The 22,041-nt window shown below is 41.2% G+C and overlaps 1 protein-coding gene across 6 annotated transcripts in view; it reads right to left on the bottom strand.

Moving 5' to 3' along the window:
* The window catches only part of GABRB1 (gamma-aminobutyric acid type A receptor subunit beta1), a 126,248-nt gene that overhangs the window by 9,812 nt on the left and 94,395 nt on the right, over nucleotides 1–22,041 (bottom strand). For 3 of the 6 annotated variants that reach the window (XM_065060817.1, XM_065060815.1, XM_065060816.1), the window contains exons 6-8: nucleotides 8,428–8,565; nucleotides 8,159–8,311; nucleotides 6,605–6,855 (exon numbers count right to left, since the gene is read on the bottom strand). In XM_065060817.1, the coding sequence (XP_064916889.1) occupies nucleotides 6,605–6,855; nucleotides 8,159–8,311; nucleotides 8,428–8,565 (542 nt within the window). Of the gene's footprint in view, nucleotides 1–2,894; nucleotides 4,361–4,476; nucleotides 5,943–6,604; nucleotides 6,856–8,158; nucleotides 8,312–8,427; nucleotides 8,566–22,041 lie in introns of those variants that run through there. The other 3 variants (XR_010472197.1, XR_010472198.1, XR_010472196.1) reach the window with 3 other exon arrangements.

Genomic DNA, 22,041 nt, shown 5'->3' with positions numbered 1-22,041 from the left:
ATCTCTGTCAATTTTATACAGTTTTAGAACTGTGGGTTAGTTTCAAGAAGAGTTTTTTAACAACAGGTTCATCACATGAAGAACATAGAGGTACATGTGCATTTTATCAGTTATTGTAATGTGCTTGTGATGATAATTAATTTTGGAGAATTGTTATATTGCAGACATGGAAATCCCTACTCTCCACAGCATACAATTAACTTGCTCGTGTGCAGATAGAATAATCCATTTTACTCAATGAAACCTTGCCTTCAGTTGCATTTTTATATGTTGGTACTGGAAACAGTTGTTTTGAATATGTTTATCACTTACTTTATTTGTGCTGTTAGTGAGGGCACTGTTTTAAGTACCAGAGCAAAGAACTGGAAACTGCAACCAGTATGTACAGGTCTGGCACAAAAAATAGATATATATTTACATGAAATATTTTAATAACATTTCCTTTTTTATATATGAATGTAATTAACCATGAATAGCTGCATTACTACAGAGTATTTACCTTTTCACTCATCTTTAGTTTTCTACATGTTTGTAGTAACACCTCCTATATAGGAAATGTTTTTTGGTGTTTCCAGGATGATCCCTGGCTTCTCCATAAAGACTACCTAGATGTTTCAAATTCCCAGATATTTAAACATCCACTGTAGCTCATATGAGGAAAATACACATCAGGACACAGACTTCTTAAATGAAACTTCAAAGACTTTGCCTTGAGGCTTGAGTATTAAAATTGGTTTTTGTAAACTGTGGCTTTGAACCTACTCCAAATATATTACAATCTATATCATGGCTGTCTGGGGATGCCTTTATACCAAGGAAAAAAAAGATTACTTATTGACAATATCTACTCTTGTGAACCACCAGTGATTAAGTAATGCTTTATTCACGCCCTGAGCTTTATGTTTTTAGCAAGACATAGCAGAGCTAGAAAATGGTATAATAAAAATATGTTCAAGAAAAAACTCCAAGCAGAGGATATGGAGAAATCCAGTCTCTGGGGGTTGCTGCAGAGAAAAGCTGGAAGACAGAGAAAGCCGTGGTTCCACCAGGCAACATGGAGGATAATCCTTTCCATCTTTGGAAGGAGAAAATATTGTGTAATGACTGCTGGCCAGACTAAGCTATTTGTACAAAAGCCACCCAAGAGAGCTGTGGGAAGGAAAAAGTCTTCTAAATGGAGTGATGAGCCACCACAGACAGAAAATGCTGTAGTCAGGTTTAGCAGCTGATTCTGTGCATGCTGAAATGAGCATTCAGTGGGAACATTCCAGTTCCCACTGTTTTGGTGGGAAAAGCTAATATATTCTGGATTAGAGAGGTCAGCTGGTCACAAACCAGCACGGTGTTTGCAATCTTTACTTCAGATATGGGCTACCCAGTTTATACCTTTCAGGTCGAGTCTTCAAATTTAAGCAGACATAGGATCTAAGCTAGGGTTTCCTATCGTCCAGAGGACTGCCATAACTATGGGACTATATATTACTCCTAAGTTATGACATCTTCTGTGGAAAAAACAATGATCCGAGTTGCCTCTGTGTAAAAATGGAATTTTTTAGAATTTTCAGAAGTTTTGATAGGTCAACCTTTTCTTTCCAGTTTTATGAAATGGCTCGTTGAGCTGTCTCTGATTACATGATCTAATGTTTAAACTAATTTACTTTATTATTACAATAGTAGTAACAGTACTGCAAGCATCATTAAGCAGTTGTTCTGGCTCCTCTTTCGTGAAGACAGCTCATAACTGACTACAATCTAAAGTGATTAACAGGAATGTTTCTTAAACTAATATGCCGTGACAGTTTATTATAAGCCAAGCAGCATATGAATTCCTGCTTTCAGTGTTACAAATGAACCTGTTTTATTTAAAAATCAGTTTTATTTATATTATTTTAGGTGGGATAATTTGTATACATCATGAAGCAATTCAGTCTTTAAATTTGTGTCAGAAATAGTGTGGCCAGCAGGACTAGGGAAGTGATTGTTCACCTGTACTTGGCACTGGTGAGGACGCACCTCGAATACTGTGTTCAGTTTTGGGCTACTTTCTAATGTTAACTGTTGGGAGACAGAGGTAAGAACTTTTGTCTCAATATAGACACATCTTTTCTTTCTCTTAAGATGAAAGATTTGGGGCCATGTTACTCATAAAAACTGTCTTGTTGGAACAAATGCAGGATTGTTATCACAATCCGATCTGCAAAGAAACAGGTTGTGCTCAGCAAGAATATACTTATTCAGGTTTGGTTTTACTTGAAGGTTGAGCTAGTTGTGTGGTTATGTGCTCCCTCTTTTTTTCTCCTTCCAGTAGCACTGTACTGGAAAATCATATGTTTCCACTGGAGCCTGTGGCTGGTCTCTGGTTTTCCATCGCAGGTATTTTCGTAGAATCATAGAATGCTAGGGATTGGAAGGGACCTCAAAGGATCATCTAGTCCAATCCCCCTGCTGGAGCAGGAACACATAGATGAGGCTACACAGGAACATGTCCAGGCGGGTTTTGAATGTCTCCAGAGTAGAAGACTCCACAACCCCCCTGGGCAGCCTGTTCCAGTGTTCTGTTACCCTCACTGAGAAGAAGTTTCTTCTCAAGTTTAAGTGGAACCTCTTGTGTTCCAGTTTGTACCCATTACCCCTTGTCCTGCCATTGTTTGTCACCAAGAAGAGCCTGGCTCCATCCTCGTGACACTCGCCCTTTGTATATTTGTAAACATTAATAAGGTCACCCCTCAGTCTCCTCTTCTCCAAACTAAAGAGACCCAGCTCCCTCAGCCTTTCCTCATAAGGGAGATGCTCCACTCCCTTAATCATCTTGGTTGCCCTACGCTGGACTCTCTCCAGCAGTTCCCTGTCCTTCTTGAACTGAGGGGCCCAGAACTGGACACAATATTCCAGATGTGGTCTCACCAGGGCAGAGTAGAGGGGAAGGAGAACCTCTCTCGACCTACTAACTACCCCCCCTTCTAATACACCCCATTGGCCCTCTTGCCCACAAGGGCACAGTGCTGGCTCATGGTCATCCTGCTGTCCACTAGGATCCCCAGGTCCCTCTCTGCTACACTGCTCTCTAATGGATCATTCCCCAACTTATACTGGAACCTGGGGTTGTTCCTGCCCAGAGGCAATACTCTACATTTGCCCTTGTTATATTTCATTAAATTTTTCCCTGCCCAATTCTCCAGCCTGTCCAGGTCTTGCTGGATGGCAGCACAACCTTCTGGCGTGTCAGGCACTCCTCCCAGCTTGGTGTCATCAGCAAACTTGCTGATAGTACACTCTAGTCCCTCATCAAAGTCATTGATGAATATATTGAACAGTACTCGCCCCAGCACCGACCCTTGAGGCACTCCACTAGATACGGGCCTCCAACTGGACTCTGCCCCATTGACCACGACTCTCTAGCTTCTTTCCTGCAGCCAGTTCCCAACCCACCTCACTACCCAATTGTCCAGACCGCACTCCCTCAGCTTAGCTGTGAAGATGCTGTGGGAGGCTGTGTCAAATGCTTTACTGAAGTCAAGGTAGACCACATCCACCGCCCTGCCATCATCTGTCCACCTCATTATATCTTTGTGAAAGGCTATGAGGTTGGTCAAGCACGACTTCCCCTTGGTGAAGCCATGTTTACTGCCCCTAATGACCCTCTTATCCTTGATATGCCTTGAGATGGCACCAAGGATAAGTCTCTCCATTACTTTCCCAGGGATGGAGGTTTTGTGGTTCACGGAAGGTTTGAAAGGAAGGCGTGATGCTGTGCATAACTGGGGACCAAGAAACCATTTATCACCTGCCTTGTGTTGCCATTTATGAACCCCTTGGTGGCTCAGCCCCTTTCTCACTCACATTATGATTGCAATCTATGTCTTTCTCATTCTTAAGAGACATTTTCTGTGTAATGGTTATTCACATCATAATTGTCTGGGGAAACAGAAGTGGTTGCATGCATGGACTATCTAAATATTTTCTTGCTGGGTGGTTTGTCCTTTTTATCGATAATTATGTTGGTTTCCTCAGTGACATCTAGCTTTGACAAATGCACAAAAAGATACAAACAGTCTTCATGTTTTATTTAGAGAAACAGAAAGCTTATTTACTACAAATTAGTATTTTTTTGCATACTAAAAATTAAAATGGCATAAATTGTAAAACTGGAGAGGTTTTATTTCCACCTTCTTCAGTCTGTAGAGCAAGGAACAGCCACAAATGAAACAGCAGTATGGTTTCCTTTTCCATCTGGTCTTCTCTATACTGTATCACAGTCAGTTTGCTGAGTGTTGCTCACATGCTAAAGGCTTTTGTTATTTGGTGAAGGAATTTTAGTCATGGTAGTTGTCTGTCAGATGGAAGTGAGCAATATCTTCACCTGACAGAAAGAGAGGAAGCACTGTTACATATCTTTTGTTGGTTATAGGTCCCTGTATGGATAAGTGATAGAGGTCAAGAGTAAAATGAAATGAAATATCCTACAGCTGTACATACTTGCAGCTGTACTTCTTTTGTCCTCCAAAAAACTTTCCCCTTCTCTGGTACAGACTTCATAATACCAGTAAAAAAAACATGATGGAGAGAGGCTGGGAGTTGTCTTCACTAGAGATCGTGTGTCCCACTGCTCTGGCCATGTGCATTTTTCTTGGCAAAGACAGAAGTACAGCTGTTGGACATCAGAATTTCCATGATGAGTAAAGTGGATGCTCACAAGGTGCCATATCAATGTTTTTTCAGTAGGATACCAAAATCCATTGATATCCATTCACACATGTGTCTATGTGTATACACATTTATGTAAAATCACAAATCTGCACTACGCAAGTAGATCACTTAAAGTATTCTCAATCCCAGAATGGAATTGCAGTCTAAACTGTGAACACTTACAAATCCTGGTACAAAGTGTTTGTTTTCGGTCAGAAAAATGCTGGTGAATGCATATGGTGCTCTGAGAAGTTCAGCTGTGACTGTAAATACTTTCCATCCCATTCTAAGTATTAGTCTCAGGGTAATTGCCAGTGTAACACTTAGACAGAAGCTCTTGGTTGTGAGTTAGGGCCTTTTGTTAGTTAAACTAAGTCTCTAAATATTTAGGAAAAAGAGCTTACCTGCATTCTTATCCTTCATACTTTCTCATCCTTTACTCAGTCCAGTGCACTGGGGCCCATGCAGCCAAGGCTGACCTCTGAAGAAGTGTTGCTTCCATCTTCGTCATAAACCCTTACTGTGCTTCTTCTCAGTTAGGCTGGGTTATCTCAGGAGCTGTTGAGGTTGGTCAGAGTTTGTGGGTTTTGTTGTTTTTTTCCCCCTTCCTTATCTTCCATAGAAATAGATGGAGAGTGTTTGCGTACAATAATCCGTAACAGGGTGGCTTATCTTCTCTGCCCTGTGGAGCGCAATAATTTGTGGGACATTGGAGACTGCTGCAAGCCTGAACCACATTTGTGCACTCGCTGTAATAAAGCATCTCCTATACATTGGGACAGGAGGCAAATGCAGGTAACCACTTTTAATGGGCTCCTGAGTTCACTGAGACTGAGGACATGATGACTCTGTAGATGATGCTTAGCTGTAGTGGTGTGGCTGCTGGGACACAAGACACACAAGTCTACAACTAATAAAATATCACAGAGTTTCCTGAAATGCACTTCCTGACATGCATGTGAAATTGCAACCCTTCATCAAGCTAAAGTCTTACCTGTTAAGAGTTTTATGTGTTGGTTTCATGCTTCAAGCTGAACGGAGGGCTCAAATATAGTTTTGTCCAAATGTTATCACCTCAGGCCACAGCAGTACAGAAGTTTATTGAACAGACTGGGTAAGATCTCATTAATACTTGGATGTAATATATTGTAAGAAAAGCAAAGAACAGAAAAAAATTTTGTTTCATTAGGATATGTATTTTCCTCTGAGTCAGGCTGGGCCAAATACATCTGATGGAAGTGCTTATTTCTGAAAAACTGGGGAAAAAAAAGGGAATAGGTTTATAGAAGTTTGCAAGTGCTCAGTGATGTACCACGAAATTAAACTTTTCCCTGTTAAAAAAACGTCCATAGTATTACTTCCTGGCATTTGTCTGGCTTGTTTTTTAAGAGGGGGTAGCTGTGGTCTGATTGAATTCAGCCTGAGGGAAAAATCCTGACATCTGTGAAAGCTGTTATAACCTAGCAGTAGCCTCCTGGTGCTCCTGGAAGCTCAGAGGTGTGGGCTTCATTCAGGACTCACTGAAGTAACAGTGTCTGTCTTTGCTTTCTATTTTTGGTGAAGTTTTTGTGTGCAAAGAGGAGCTATATAATAAACATTTCTTCTATACCACCTTCTATAGCAATGAAATATACAGTTGAAATGGTAAACATTTAACTTCCTTGTACCCCTTATATTTCTTCTGTGCTGCAAAGAAATGCTTGTTCTGAATATTCATTTGCATTTTCTGTAGTTTCTTACTCTGTTTTCAGTTTAAGACAGAACAAACCATACGTTGCTGTAATCTCCTTATGATATTACTCTGGACAATCTCAAATGCTTTTGCATATGTGTTCAAACTGCATTTATCTGTATCATCATATACATCAACATTGTCACGGCAGAAATAATGTTTGAAAAGTTAGCTTGAACTTTTTACCTGGACTCTATTTGTTTCCAGTCTGCTCTTTTCTTCTGTAGCACGTCCTGTCCTGCCTGCTGCCTTTTTTTGACGTTGGGGTCCTTTCCCAAAGAATATATAGTTTACAAAGGCATATTCCAGCAAGGCCAGGAACACAAACACAAAGCATCCCATCAGGTAAATATCTATTGCCTTGACGTAGGGAATCTTTGGCAAGGTCTCCCTGAGGTGGGTGCTAATGGTGGTCATGGTCAGCACAGTTGTGATTCCTGTAGAAGGAAGATAACAAGACAAGGAAAGGTATTTGAGTGTGAAAGCCTTAATGGCAGCACTGCCCAGTTACCATGCACTTCTCATGTAGACGGATTAATTAGGCGATCAGTTTAACAGCTAAGGGAATGCATTGTACAGGACTAGAAAGGAAGATACCCTTGCAGGACTGCTGACAGCACCTTCCTTGGCTTTCCATACAATGGAGGGTGAACAAAATAGCCTTCAAAAGCCCAGGCTGTCTTGGTACATCTTGCCTTAGCTTTTACAATAACTCTGCTAGGGAACGTGGTGTTAGCTGACCTGGATAGCAGAGTTGTTCTTTCTGTGTGAGGAAATGCTTCTCACTTTATTTACAGCAGTAACCCTGCTTGACCCCATAGAGTGGCTTGTATTGCTCTGAGGAACTGAAATAAGTATCTAGCTTTTGATTGAAAACAGAGGTTTAAAAGGAGACAGGGAAGGTTTATGATAAAGTGAGGGTATTTGATGAAGAGAAAGTGATATATATGCTTGTACCAAAACACCTTTTCCTGTTAAAGGGGTGCTTGCAAATAAAGCATTTCCATCTCATTGTGCTATCCATCACTGCATGGTTCTTTTTATTTTTTTTTTCTTTTTTTTTTTTTTTCATATGTGCACTTTGTTTTAGCTGGATGAAATTATTCTTCAGTTTGCTTTAATCACAGGTCGTTAGTGCATCCAGATAATGGCTCTGGGCACTGGTGCATGACCTGAATTTACAGAGAGGTGGGACAAAATAGCTTTCTGGCATTAGCATCAGAAAAACACATCTGCTTTAAAGTGCAGGTGGTGGCAGAAGATAATTGGTTCTAAAGGAAAGTTGTTGGAAGGAATATGGTATGGTAAATAATCAACTCTGTAGGTGAAACAGGCTTATTTGGTGTAAGCTGGTATATCTCCACTGATGTCAGTAGGATCTTGTATATTCTTTCCAGCCACACATCTGGCCTGAGAGGATGGTTTTTGACATCAACAAAATGTTGATGCAGCACAGTGAAGATGCCCTTAGATACCTGAATTAGACCTTCACACATCAGCTTGGGAGCAAGATACTTTTGGCCATTATGGCAACTGGAAGTCAGTCAGGATCCCAACCTGACTGCAAAGCAAGAACTTCAGATGTAGGCAAAGTGAGACCTGTCTGCCTTCCTGACAATGGAGACCCTACACTGCATGTGTAAGATCATAACTAATGCTGCTGCAATCAGCTGTATGAATTTGGTTCTACTGTATTCAAAGGCAAGAAGTATCTATTTAGTTCAGTGATTATGAAATTACCTAGAGCAACTCTGGCTGCAGAGGCATCATAATTGATCCAAAAAGATACCCACGACAGGATTGTGATCAGTGTGGAAGGCATATAGGTTTGCAAAATGAAGTATCCAATATTTCTTTTAAGCCGGAAGCTAAGAGATAATCGAGGATATGCTCCTGAAAGAAAGAAGCCATATAACAAATAATGCCTAAAAAAAAATTAGACACTGATATATCTGGGTTGGGGAAGTAGGGTTGAGAGGAGGTGCCTTTTTTAACTAGACAGTGCTTACCTGTTGTAAATTCCACTCTCTTTGATACCATCTTGTAATCAACAATAGAAAACTGTGGGAGCTCAATGTTATTAACTCCCGTTACTGCAGACTCTCCTCCATTCCAGTAAAATTCAATATCATCAGTAGTGTATCCATCTGAAACAGAGGCACAATTTGACTATTGATTTCTCTTTTTGTTTTATTACTTGGCTTAAATAGTTGTGGTTAAAGTGGAAGGAGCTGCTGTTAATCAGGAATTCAGCCTTCTATTATGTGAAATTTCTGTTTTACAGGAGTCTCGCTGCCTCCTCTGTACCCAGGGCAAACTTCTGTGTGTGGAAATGGAGAAGACATAAAACAAGAACAGAATTTAAGATTAAAGACCAATTATTACCTAGCTGTAATATTACTACTACTTTTCATTCAGGATTGAGTCGCTCAGTTTACCAACAGGCTGATATAACGCCAGTGGAACTTTTAAAGACTTTAGGAGGAACTCTGACAGTAAAACCAAGTTCAGTGCCCAGCTGTGCTTTTGATTTCCTGTGCAGGCTTTGAAGAAATCCAGAGTTTGGAGCCAGTGGAGACAAAGCTGATTCCAGAAGAATTCATGTGTCTGTTCTATGACCTGACAATGTCTGTTGGAGCTGTAGGTATCCTTTTGATATTCATGGAGCATTTTACATTTTCATTAGATCATGTCATCTTTGATCTTCTGTTATCACAGAACTATTTCCTATTGACTTCAAAACTAGCACGTTTCTTCTCTTTCCTATCAACAGTGATGTTAATTATTTATAATTTAATTAAAATTTAATTTGCCATTCTACCACTGTGAGTGTTAGCATTATTGTTACCATTTTCATAAACATTTTGATTAAACTCAAAAGTGAATGAGTTTCAAAAATATCTCCCAATTGACGACATTTTTGAACTAATATTTAAACGGGTTCCAATTTATTGCATTTTACTACTTTCTCCAGATATCTACCAAAGGAGAGAACAACATCTCACCTATTTTTAGACTTTTCCTTCAGGTGTTAGACTTAATCAGGTTTAAATCATGTACCACAGATCAAATAAAAACATGTGTATGAACTCAAAGCTTTAGAAAACTTGACAGTAGTTTTGGCAGCTGAACCCACCATAGCATCAGCAGCCTCTACGGATTTAGGAACTTCTCCTTTTGTGTGCACCACTAATGCAATTTCTAGCTGGGAAAATTAGTCCTGAGGTGTCTTTTCCTATTATAGTGCCTCGTAATAGCCTCATCTCTGTAAGGCTGACCACATGCAGAGCAGGTAGCAGGTCCTCAGCTTCCCTAGTCACAACCAGAGAAGCTCTCACAACTTGCTGCCAGGCTCAATGGACTGCTTGGGAAGTCTGCAGTTATTGAACAGGTGTCTTCTGATGGAAACATAATAGTGATGGGCTGAACAAGGTTAAGTGTTCACGTACCTTATTTGTTAACTGCTCAGTGCCACAGTTTGCTAACCATCTGAATCGCCCCTGAAACCATACTAACCTGTGCAATACAGATTGCTGCTCTTTGCTTAAAACTTCTGTGCTTCCCATTACTCACGCTATTTTTTTTTTTTTTAATTAACCATCCTAGGGCTATCACACAGGGCTCTCTGCATGGCTGTTTTCATGTTTCCCAGGTAGAAGCCAAGACAGTGGGACTTCAGCAGCTGTTTTAAACACACCGCACACAAACCACGGGGCCAACACAAGCAACACTGGGGTGTAATACAGAATGATTGAAGAAGGAGGGAATAAAGACTACTAAGTCTGTTTAAGAGGCCAAGAATAAGATTGTCAAGGAAGTGTTAATTTCCTTGCAAATCCATATGATAAAAATTTTCTCTTGAATGTTTTCCCTTTTTAAAAAGATGGAGCAAAACAGAGGAAATGGTAAACCGTCATCTCATACTGAAAGGGTATTGATTATGTGCAGACTCGGTACCACGCAGACATCCTCTACATTAACTAACACTAATAACTAATTTTTTGTCTTCAGGGGCTAGAATTAGAAAGAAGAAAGGTGCAGCACTATCACGATGTTGCACAGGTACTTGCTGCAAAGTCACAGGTGAAGGTTTAGATGTGAGGATCCCAGATTCTGCTTCAGAGTTTGGAAGAAAATGGTGAACCTGATTGTCCTGTTTTGTGCAATCAGCTGGGGCCCTTCTCATACCCTTCCCTCCAGTTTTGCCTCAACAGTGCCACTTCCTCGGCCAGTGCACACTGGGATCCAGAGCAGAGAAAGGAAACGCCTCCAGGTCTCAGCAATTCCTGAGTTTATTTGCTCTCTCCTTAAGCAGCCTCTGGCAGCCTCCCTACAGTTTCTCTGCCTTCTTGACAAGAGGGAATAGCTTGGGTACCTTACTGAAGAAAAAAACTCCCCTTCCTCAAAGGTGAATAATTGTAGATTTAGTTGTTAAAACCAAAACGGTACCCTATAAACACCTGGGATATTACAGGGCACATTTCAAAATGAGAGTAGGCACATCTTGCTACAAAAGAATTGCACCATGTTATTGGTACAGTGTGTGGTGATGCTGAACACTTCAAAAAAGAGATTTTGGGGAGTTTTGTAATGTAGGCAAATTTGCTTGTCACTAGTCTTGGAAAGGTTTCTATGGCTTTGGCTGCTAAATGAAAAGTAGAACTACAAAGTTATAAAGTCAATTGACCAAAATCAAGAACCTTGCATGGAAGATTTCAGCTGATGACCAGCTATCACTGCTGGCAGGCCATGTCTTTAACCTTTACAAACTTAAAAAACCAAAAGACTTGCAAACACTACAAAAATGGATCTAGTGTGAGCTACTGCTGTTTCTAATGTGCTTATTTGTTCCTTGAACTTACTGCAGTTAAAGCTGGGGGCAATTATGAGAAAGGACTAGTGATGTTTTTCAATAATTCACATTTGTTAGATCTCTTTTTAGGAGACTAATTGAGCAGGAACATCTTCCTGTGGTTTTGTAGAGAGAGAGAGCCTCAGTACAATCATGATTTCCCTGCTAGTCATTGTAATAACTCTGCTAGACACTAACAAGGTGTAAACTCTCCCCAGGCAGTCCATTCCCTGATGTGATATGATATTTGTTGTGTGATGCCCTTCATTACATGCTTTGCACGTTGTTCTAGCTGTGTGAGCAGCATTGCTTTCATGACTGAGGATGACTCACAGATGCAGGGCTTGGAGGCCCTCGTGTTCCACAGGTACTGACATTGCTTCTTGCTTTCCAAAACAGCACTCAAGAGAAAGACATTTGGCTGCGGTTTAGACTGGAACCAGTCTTCAGCTCCGAACAGAGTTAGCAGAGGACAGATCACTCCTTCTGCTTTTTGAAGTGGATAGTGCCTTCAAGTGAGGAATTACAGTGATGTAAATTAAGAAACATTCAGTATGGAGCAGCACTAGCTTCTGGCTAGCAGGCAATGATAAACCCCCATTTCTGGCAGGATATGCCTTTAACGTACAACGGAAGAAAAACTATTTCAGTGATAGAAAAAATGAGTCTAGTCTGTGCAGTGTCCAGCTCTAACACCCTGATTTGTTCACTTATCTGTACTGCCCAGGAATTCCCTTGGCAGCATTTTTTCCATGTGATCTATTTCTCTCTGTGTAGGTATCCGTGTCACTTTTTTAAAGGGATCCCTCTGCTTTTGTGACAGAGAGCACAGTACTTACAAATGGACACTGACGACTGCATGAAAATTTCACATATTGGGAATCTGAAACATTTCAATGATGTTCATAATAGCTGTCAAGAGTGGTTGCAATTTGAACTGCAGAAGTCTAGAATTGCTTCCCTAAATTAATAACATTTGACTGATTTTATAAGACGAGTTAAATCAATCCAGTTACGGATCCGAATCAGAATCGGGTTCTCCGCGTGAGAGCGGCCGGTGTGAGGAGCGGCTCCGCGGGGGCACGGGGGGTGTCGGGCCCCTCAGCCCCGCCTGTCCCCCACACGGCGGCGCGGAGCGGCCCAGCGGCCACGGGAGGGCGCCCGCACTCCGCGACGGGGCTGTGCCCGCCGCCCCCAGCCCCCTGCCGCCCGCCGAGCCCGGGGACAGCCCGGGGACAGCCCGGCTCGCCGGGCCCCAAACGTGCCGTCCCAAAGGGGTGACGCCTGTTGCCGGATTCGGCCAGGGCAGCAGCTGGTCTGCGCTAGAGCAGAGCCGGGTCTCGGGACAGTGATGTGCACCCGATCGTTTAATGTAGGAGACTGTGTTGAACGGCTGGACTTCATACGGAGGATGTGTTGGGACTTCAACATGTTTGCTCAATGCTTTCTGGAGTGGACGTGGCCCGATTTCTGGGCTGACATCCCTAGCAGTCTAGGCCACTTAATCAAACTCCCTAGTATTTCTGTGTGTGCTTTTGTTGACCTAAATAATAAGCAATTGATAAGATTTTTTTTTTTTAAATTAATAAAGCTCCTATGAAAATTATTTGATCTGTTCAAGCCTTTGCTTGCTAGATAATTTTCCAGCTTCCAAACCATTAAAACAGACTTAATTGCTCAGCTCCAGCTATTAAACTTCTGTTTCCTAGCAAATAATGTCTAGAAATGATAATACAGTCCTTGATGTGCCGACACGTTTTTTTCTTCTAGACCAGCAGCTAAGAGTTTAAGTGAGAACACTTAGGCAGAAATACTAAAGATTTAAAAAGTAACTAGATTCAAGCACAGCAAGAAATAGGTTATGTATAACTCTTGCAGTTCACAGAAAAGAAAAAAAATAGAAATGTTGCTGACATTGTGTTATAGCCAAGGTTAACAGTGTATTAAATGTTAATACCACCAGGCTGTTTTATTTTCCACCACAGCACTTTCTATTTCAAATACCTCTGGGATAAATAAAGATCTGTATTGCATTAACGTAACAAATAAAGTAATGCTTCTACTATTATTACCAATTCCACAGAGATGTCCAAATGGAGGCCCATTTTCCATCTGCTTATTCCTGAAACACCCGGTAACAGGGTCTTTGCCTTAGGGATCTGAGTCTAAATAGGACATTTCAAAAGACTATTTCCATTCTATGTGCCCCAAATTATTTGGACTTGTGTAAGGACATGAGGCTGGAATCCAACCCTCTCCCATCACTACTGGATCATCCCTTTCCTAACAACTTAGTCCTCGTTGCTAGATGTATTCTTACGGTATCATTTTTCTTGTTTCACAGTTATTATTCCTATGACTGTATTCAAACAGGAAGACAAAGCATTTCTTCCACACACCACTAAGGTGGTCCATACAGTGGTAATCTTATTGTACTGCTTGAGCTTAAACCCAACATAGAAACGGGGCACTGCAGATCTCAAGATGTGTTTTGGAAAGCAGTATCACTAGTTAACATTAAGGTGACAGAATTGCTTGAAAAGGCTCCCTGCCACCTGTGTTAAGAGTGGGTGTTTGTATCTATTAGTGATGCTGTGTTTTTTTTTTCTTTTAAAAATTTGTTTTGTTTTCACCGAGAAATACTTTCTATAGGCAGATGGCAGACTGTAGTGGCGTATACAAATCAGAATTTAGCCTAAGCAATATTGACCCAAATGAAAACTTGGTTAGAATGCTGGAGTACTACAAATTGTCAGTTATTTAAGAAGGTTTCTCAAATCAAAATAAATTTAACATATGGGGCAATCTGTTCCATCCCAGTTGGAGACATCACTTCCTATGCATTAGAAGGAGAAAATAGATGTTATTACAGCATAAAGTCACTCTTGCAACATCCTAATCTAGTTCAGAGAGTGAATTATAACCTTGCCTTACTGTGCAAACACCTTTGATATTACACAGAATCACAGAATGTTAGGGATTGGAAGGGACCTCAAAAGATTATCTAGACCAATTCCCTCACTAGAGCAGGAACACCTAGATGAGGAAAGTGTCCAGGTGGGTTTTGAATGTCTCCAGAGAAGGAGACTACACAACCTCCCTGGGCAGCCTGTTCCAGTGCTCTGTTACCCTCACTGAGAAGACGTTTCTTCTCATATTTAAGTGGAACCTCTTGTGTTCCAGTTTGTACCCATTACCCCTTGTCTTACCATTGTTTGTCACCGAGAAGAGCCTTGCTCCATCCTCATGACACTCACCCTTTATATATGTATAAACATTAATAAGATCACCCCTCAGTCTCCTCCAAACTAAAGAGACGCCAGATCCCTCAGCCTTTCTTCATTTCATTGCTATTTGTTATAGTTTTTTGCCCCTGTAACTTTTAAAATCTCATTTGCAAATGAAACTTGATACAAGATAGAAAGAGAGGAATTGTTTGGTTTTGCTTAGTATCTCTTTAATGGTTAACACAGCAGGACTTCTCAGTATCACCATAGTCTGAACAGAAGGAAACATTCAAGATTTCTGAATAAGTAGTCAGACTTGTACTGCAAATGCCTTGCTGGTTTGTCTCTCACTGAATTATGCCAGTGATGTCAAAGGACCTACTGGGTCTAAAATAAGTATAATGCAGCATGCAATCAGAAGTATACATTAATATGTTTTATATAGTATGGCTTTTGTGTGCAAGAATACCTCTTATAAGGCATACTGGTGTTTTATTTTTCTTTCCTGTTCACTAATAAGAGTTTCATTCTCATTGGCTAAAAAAACCCCAAACATTTCCTAATTATTAGGAAAGGAAAAGGAGAGCAAATGCAAAATTCTCTGTTTGCATTTTCATACACTTTCCAATTCATGTTGTACTATTTCTTGACTATTATATGGAGTTTTCTTTATTTCTTTCCCCAAAATTTCTGTACTAAGTTGGCTACAAAGAAGGGCCACTGAGATGATGAAGGATAGACTTGCTTCCATTGAAGGAAAGACTGACAGAGCAAGGATTCTTCAGCCTGGAGGTAAGGTGGCTGAGGGAATGTTATATGACAAAAGCCTATAAGATCCTAAATTAGCATGGTGAGCTTGAACAAGACACGATTTGTTAAAATCCCTCACACTTCCAGACCAAGAATGCAACAATTCGTATGTCTAGTGGCTAGTTTGGGAAACAAAGGGAAATACAATGTACAGATAAACTGCAGAACTCATTCCACAAGATGATTGGTCAGAAGCTTCTGCTTGTTCACAAGAATAAAAAATTAAAGAGGTTATTAGACACAATGATACTATTTCTGACTTGAGGTAGCCAAGTGCAGAACACTTACTGGAGGAGTTTACTGGGGAAATATCAGCATGTATTATATAGCCTATGCTCTGTTCTAGCTTCACAGACATATGCTGCTGGCCACTGTCAGGGACAAGATGATGGATGACACAGATGTTTGATCTGAGACAGTACAGCAGTTCAGGGTCTGACATGTTCCACTGCAGCCTGATTTGCACATTTCATGCATTTCACCTTTAGAACTCATAATTTTACTTCACAACTGTAGTTGTAGATAATTTTTGGCCTGATCTTGAGAGCCTCTGACTACACCCATCTTTGTGTAAATCCTGTAAATTAAATTGTGATTAGAAAACTTTTGCTGGTGCTCATGCATTTTCTGTAGTAATAAGCAACCTGGCTGTAGTGCCTCCCTGGTCAAAATGTCACTGAAAATTAAGAAGTCTCTTATATGCAAATGTTTAGCGAGCAGTGCTAGTGATTTAACTGTGGACGTGAGACATCTTGATGACATATTGTCTCAAAATTAGCAGCAATGATGTTGCTTTTTAAACATTTTTGGACCAAGCAAGTGTGCAGTGATGAGTGTCTGCTTGTGCAGACTAGATATTTGAGTAACTGTGCATTTAACGTACAGGTGCACAACTGCTAGTTACAGATCAGCCCTGAGAAGTATAGCCATCATACATCAGTTTCTATAGACCTTTAGCTAGTTTCCCATCTTATAATTCAGTTTAAGTGGCTCTGAAAAATGGCATTTATAAATGGTACTTTTGTTACTTTGGTAGTTACAAATGCTAAGGGTCTGTTTGTTCAACTGTTTCCATGTTTCTTGCTTCTTTGCTTGAATCTTCTTCTCCTGTGGGGTTGAAACCAGCAAAGTTCTGAAGTCACATCATTGTGTTAATGTTTAAGGCCAGTCAACAGTGATCAAGGCAGAAGTTATGCATGAGGAGATTAATCCCCATAGCTTCCTTGCCTACATCCATGTTCGCTTGAGACCCTGAGAATTCAGAGCTTTCCAGTAGCAAGTGTCAGAAATCCCAGTCTTCTCTTGTTTTTGTTCTGAGATGCCTTTTTTTCTGAATTTGTTTTGAGACTCCTCCCTGCCTTCTCCTTTTGAATAGACACGTCTACTGGATACCAGCTGTATCTCAATCTGCAGAAAGTTGAACTAAAGCTCCTTTCCTCTTCTAGTGAGGTTTGATTTGGTTTTTTTTTCCTCTTTCTTTTTATCTTCTATCATTCATTCCCCCCTGGTTTGATGAGGAAGAAAAAAAAATCCCTCTTCAGAAGCACCAAAATGCAGACCAAATTGTTTGTACTCTGATCCTGACAGTGCCGGCTGAGACAGCCTGACTCAGGAAGACCTCAGCATGTTGAGAGACCTGACCTCTCCTGGAAGCCCAGTGTTGCAGTCCCTCACCTCTTTTGCTGACTCAAAGGACTCCCACACCAGACTAAGGTAACCTGCTTGCAGTGCTGTCAGGAGCACGTTATCTAGACTTTATAAGTCCCATGCAAATCACCCTTTTCATCCTTCAGTTTCCTCCTCCTCCTTTCCCACCTACAAGTGCTGTACCATACATGGCTATCCCAGTCTGAGCCACTATCCTCTAAGTTTTTTCTGACCTGAGTTGCTTTACAAAGTTAAAAAGAGAACAACACTATTTATAAGCACATTATGTAAACATTAGCAACAGAGGTCCAGCTGCTTAGCATTCAATTAATTTAGTTCAGTCAATATTGCATGGTACATAGTTTTGTTTGCTTGTATTGTAAACACATCTTGCCCTTGAGCACTTATTTCATTTGACTAATTAACATCTACTTCTAAGTGCTCCCATTTTATTGCCAGGCAGACTCCCCCAATTTTAGAGGCAGCTGTTGTACTTGGTGAAAAAGACATTTGAAATCCAGGCCCAATCTGGTTTCTGCTGCACCATGTCAGGTCAAAACCTGTTCTCATTTAAGACAGTAGGACCCATGTTTTCAACAGCACTCTGACTGGAGATGAATGAGGACATCTTGTGTTTCTTACTAAAGCCAGCATGGCTTATGCAACCATACCTTGTATTTCTATGCCTCCCCAAGGGTGGGAGGAATCCTATGTGAGTATACTGCCCACTTAATAAAACTACTTCATGCTAATGTTGTGCCAGGTCAGGTAAGCTGTCTTTCCACACGGGGATTTGGGGCATTGTATTTTGTTTATTTGTATTGCTGCAGTGTCAAGGAGCTAAAGATATAGATCAAGACACAGAATGAATATGCACTGAACAGAGAATTTCTCAAGGTTCATAATATCTGCAAACTCAGATGTGTTTGGGGTAAGGCTCCATTCTTACAAACTGAAGTGAATCCATGAGCATCAGAATCTCCCAATTTGTTCTGGGTTTTGTTCACTTTATATGGCAATTCACACCCTGGCAGAAGACAAGCAAATACATAAACTGTACTTACGGCTGTAACATCCTAGAACAACTGCAGTATCTCAAAGCACTATATGCCAGCTCTTCCATATGACCAGGTGCAGAGATGATTATTTTTTTTTTTTTTTTTTTCCACCTGCTCTGACTGCAGACAGACTCATTTAAGAGCACAGCTGTTTCTATAGAGATCAGCCCCTCCTCTGAATCAACCCTTATATTTGAAAAGCAAGCCCAGCTTTTCTTTTTGCTGTTCCCCTGGCTCAGTGGCTGTCAGAAGCTGAAGATTGAGACCTGGCAAGGCTGTGCTGGGAAGCAGCTCAGCCCCAGCTTTCCTGTCCTCTGCTGTCACCAGGGGAGACAGCATGGGCCTTGTATTGGTACCTCTGAGGCTACTGAGATGTCACTAAAATGAGAAGAGCAGCTGGTGAAAATAACTCTGCATTCATCTGTGTGTAACAAAAGAGGGCTTAAGATATGGCAGATAGGTAGGTGACACGCCTAATTTCATGTCCTCGTGCACTGAAATTGTTGAATGTCAAGTATTTGCTATTAAAATCTATGCATCTATATAGAGACAAACTATCCATCTTTTTGAACACTGAAAGTCATAGACTATACTAGCAGCATCTGAGTATCTTCTAAATTTGTGTGCAGTGTAAAAATACATTGTGAAAGTAAAATAACTGGTTTATAGTCCTCTGGGGAAACAAATCTTTCCAAAGTCTGGAAACAGAGCAGTCGCTGTGGCTTAACACTACTGTACTGTGAAAAATGAATTATTTCAGCTTAGTGACTGACTTAAAAGATGAGTGGTAAGGAATAACTTAAACTGAGTGAAAAATACATTTTAAATGTTGATGTGAAAAAAATGAAATGTACAGTCCTATTTGGCTAATTTCTCAGTTTCAATACCAATGAGTTATTTGCGAATTTGCCTCCCAGAGTATCTGAAAAACAACTTGCTCAGCTCCACAGCTCTGTGCTTGTGTTTCTGTCCCTGTGATGTTTAAATCTGCTGCTGTGGATGCTCATGCCATTGCTTTAAAACCACTCCTGTTTTGCTGCCAGCATGTTCTCTGCAGCTCAGAAGGATGGTGTTTCAGCTGTGCCAAAAGTTAACGTGGACCTACAGACTGCTGTGTGCCTGCCATCCTTCTGAGAGTGAATTTGCAGCAATACAAGTTGAGTGTGTATTCTGCATAGGGTATTCGCAGTGACCTAGGGTCTATTATTGGAATATCTTTTAAAATGATTGAAGTGTATTTCAAATTGAAAAATGTGGTTCCCAGAGTCAGACTGTTGTCCCAATGGGCAGCATATGGAATCACACCACTGGCCTGCATGTGCTGATTTCTATTTCTGCTCTTGCTGAGATGTTTCCTATAGTACTGTTTTGCTTGCTTTACAAGTGCGCTAAGTGTGGTCTTCTTTATTTCTGGTGTCAACTGTTCTTTTGATAGGGTTTGTGGGAGCTAGTTGCTTGAATATGGCATTTGATCCATGGCAAAGCCCTGTGACATGAGGCGTTTTGCGTGTGTCACGGAAGCAGGAAGCAATGGGAGTACAGAAGAAGGCATGGATTTTATGATAACTGATGGACAGCCCCACCTGCATATTGGTGAATTGCAGATGTTGTGAATTGGATTAAATGCTAAGAGCCTCATATCACTTACAGCTGGAAGATGAAGTCAAGATGGGCAGGCAGGAACTCTTCTGCCTTTTGCATTCAGGCAGGTTATCTCAGAAAGGTTCTACTGCTGGAGTGATCTGAATTTCTAACAGATACCTCTCTCTCTCTCTTCACAGTCCACCAAGTTTGAAAGAAATTTTAAGGCTGAGTTTGTACTTTAGAGCAGTTAAAGGAATTGGCCAGGAGCAGGAGAGAGCTCTTATTCCCAGTGCTACACTGTAATAAGCAGATACAAGTCAAAGAGGAGAAAATGAGGTTTTTTCCCAAGGGTTTGCAGGGCCTGTGGGAGGCAAAACATGCTGGGACATGGTTTATGGTTGACATGTCTCATGGGGGAGCAGAGGGAGTCTGACAGGCGGGTGAGCGAGAGAAGCTCTTCGTTTATGGATGTGGCAGAACCTAAGCAACTGTGCAGGGTAGGATCTGCCCTCATTAGAAACATTAAAAAGATCAAATCTCTTAAAACAGGCATGGAGTTGAGCTTCCGTCCAGCCTTTTTTTAACTGGGAAGAGGCCTCGCAACTGCTTTCTAGAATACTCTGAGCAGCAAGCTCTTTTGGGAGGGGAGAGATGATGCCTTCTGTGGAAGCAATTTGATATGCTTGGTGAGAAGCAGCAGAATGACACCAGATGCCCTTTTAGTGGTTTGGGATACTTTAGGGAAAAGATGTGAGTGGATCCAGCTCAAAGCTCCTGTGGCCTCAGGTACCAGCACACTCATATTCATCAGTGAATTTTTACTGCCAGGCATGAATAAATTACTAGATATCTGGTGCCTGCAGACAGGTGAAGGAAAAGCTGTCTGGAAAAGCCTGGATTTAAGACAGATTTTTCATCTCTAATAAAAATAGCCCTTTTTGTTTGAGGTGTAGGTTCTTACATCCTTGGTAATTCAAATGCAATCATACACTGGATCAATGCAATCTTTTCTCAGGCAGGGAGCTGTGATAAATCTGTTCAAATCTCATTCTGTCAGACCACTCTGTGCCAACAGAGGTGATAATGAATGTTTAGGTATGAACACAGTTGTTGTTTTTTCTGGCAACAAGCCATGTAGAGGTTCAAGTGGAATATTTCATTGATTCACTGCATTATCACTTTAAGTTGGTTGTGCTTTCATCAAAGCATTACATGTATTTAGTGTTAGGTCTATTTCTACATGAATCAGGGATAGCCATAAAAACAAGGGAGTTGAGGCAGAATTGCCATTTTCTATACTGTAGCTGACTAAATAAATCTTCCTTTTCTCCCCAGCTCGCTCTGTTCAGGTTTCTGTGGGCTTGTTCAGTTCTCCCACACAAGTGAAATGGTTTCAAAGAGTGCTGCTGACAAGGCTAACAAATGGTTCAGTGTTGCAGTGTTGATCCCTGAATCATGCTGCAGCATCACAGTTGTCATAGAGACACAGATTTTTGAGACCAAAGGGACAGTTCTGATAATCTGCTCAGACCTGTTGTAAAACATATACTAGCTTGCCAATAAGTAAGTAACTTTGCCAAATTGGAGAGCAGCCTGATCCTCCCTCTCCTGGTGAAGCACATTTCATTTAAGTTTGGGGGATGCTGGAAGAGAAACCCCAAATGGGGTTTTAATGTATTGTCAGAGTGATGCTGTTTTTTCTGCTGAGTGAAAGCTAGGTGAAAGCTCAGTCCACAAGGTCACACTGAAACTGTGATACTGGTGACTTCACAGAGACAAAGAGCATTAGAGTAATAACAGTATCCAGTCTTATCTTCTAGGTGGTGTGGTGTGGTCAGGACGTGTACTTGTAATGAAGGATGCCAGAAGGGGGCAGCTCTGTGCTGTCGGAAGTCTAACAGACAGGCCCAGGGTGATTTATCTGCAGCAGTTTGATGCTACCGTCCCTGGTTGTTTGCCTCCTCCTTCTGCCTGCTTCTTCATCAGCTGAGATGTATGTCTACATCTTATCTATGCCACTCCAGAGCCTGCTGCAGCCGCTGCCAGGGACAGGGCTTGTGCCAAGGCACTGGGTTGTGAACTGCCATAGCAGTTGTAGCCCTTGCCAGAGGCTACCTGGTACTGCAGAACTAACAGTTCAGGGATTTAACATCTTAAATTGCCAAGCTGACATCCATCAGAGCTCACTTGAGAGTGCCAAGCAGTCTGGGTAACCTCCAGCCAAGTGTTAAGTCTCCTCTGTCCCAGTATATGCTAATCCATGAGAAATGGATTGTTACGGATCCCAGCTCTGCTGATGAAGCAGTTACAGTGGTAAAATCCCTTGATTTTTAGACACAGAAGCTTCCAGTGGCCATTGCGGTATTAGATACTGAAAACAGGTGTAAAGCCTCTGATATGGTATCCCCATCTGACTCTGCAGAATTTGGAATAGGGTGAACTGCT

Source organism: Columba livia, chromosome 4 (genome assembly GCF_036013475.1).
Source record: "Columba livia isolate bColLiv1 breed racing homer chromosome 4, bColLiv1.pat.W.v2, whole genome shotgun sequence".
Lineage (NCBI taxonomy): Eukaryota > Metazoa > Chordata > Aves > Columbiformes > Columbidae > Columba > Columba livia.
This window is presented reverse-complemented; position numbering and strand designations above follow the sequence as displayed.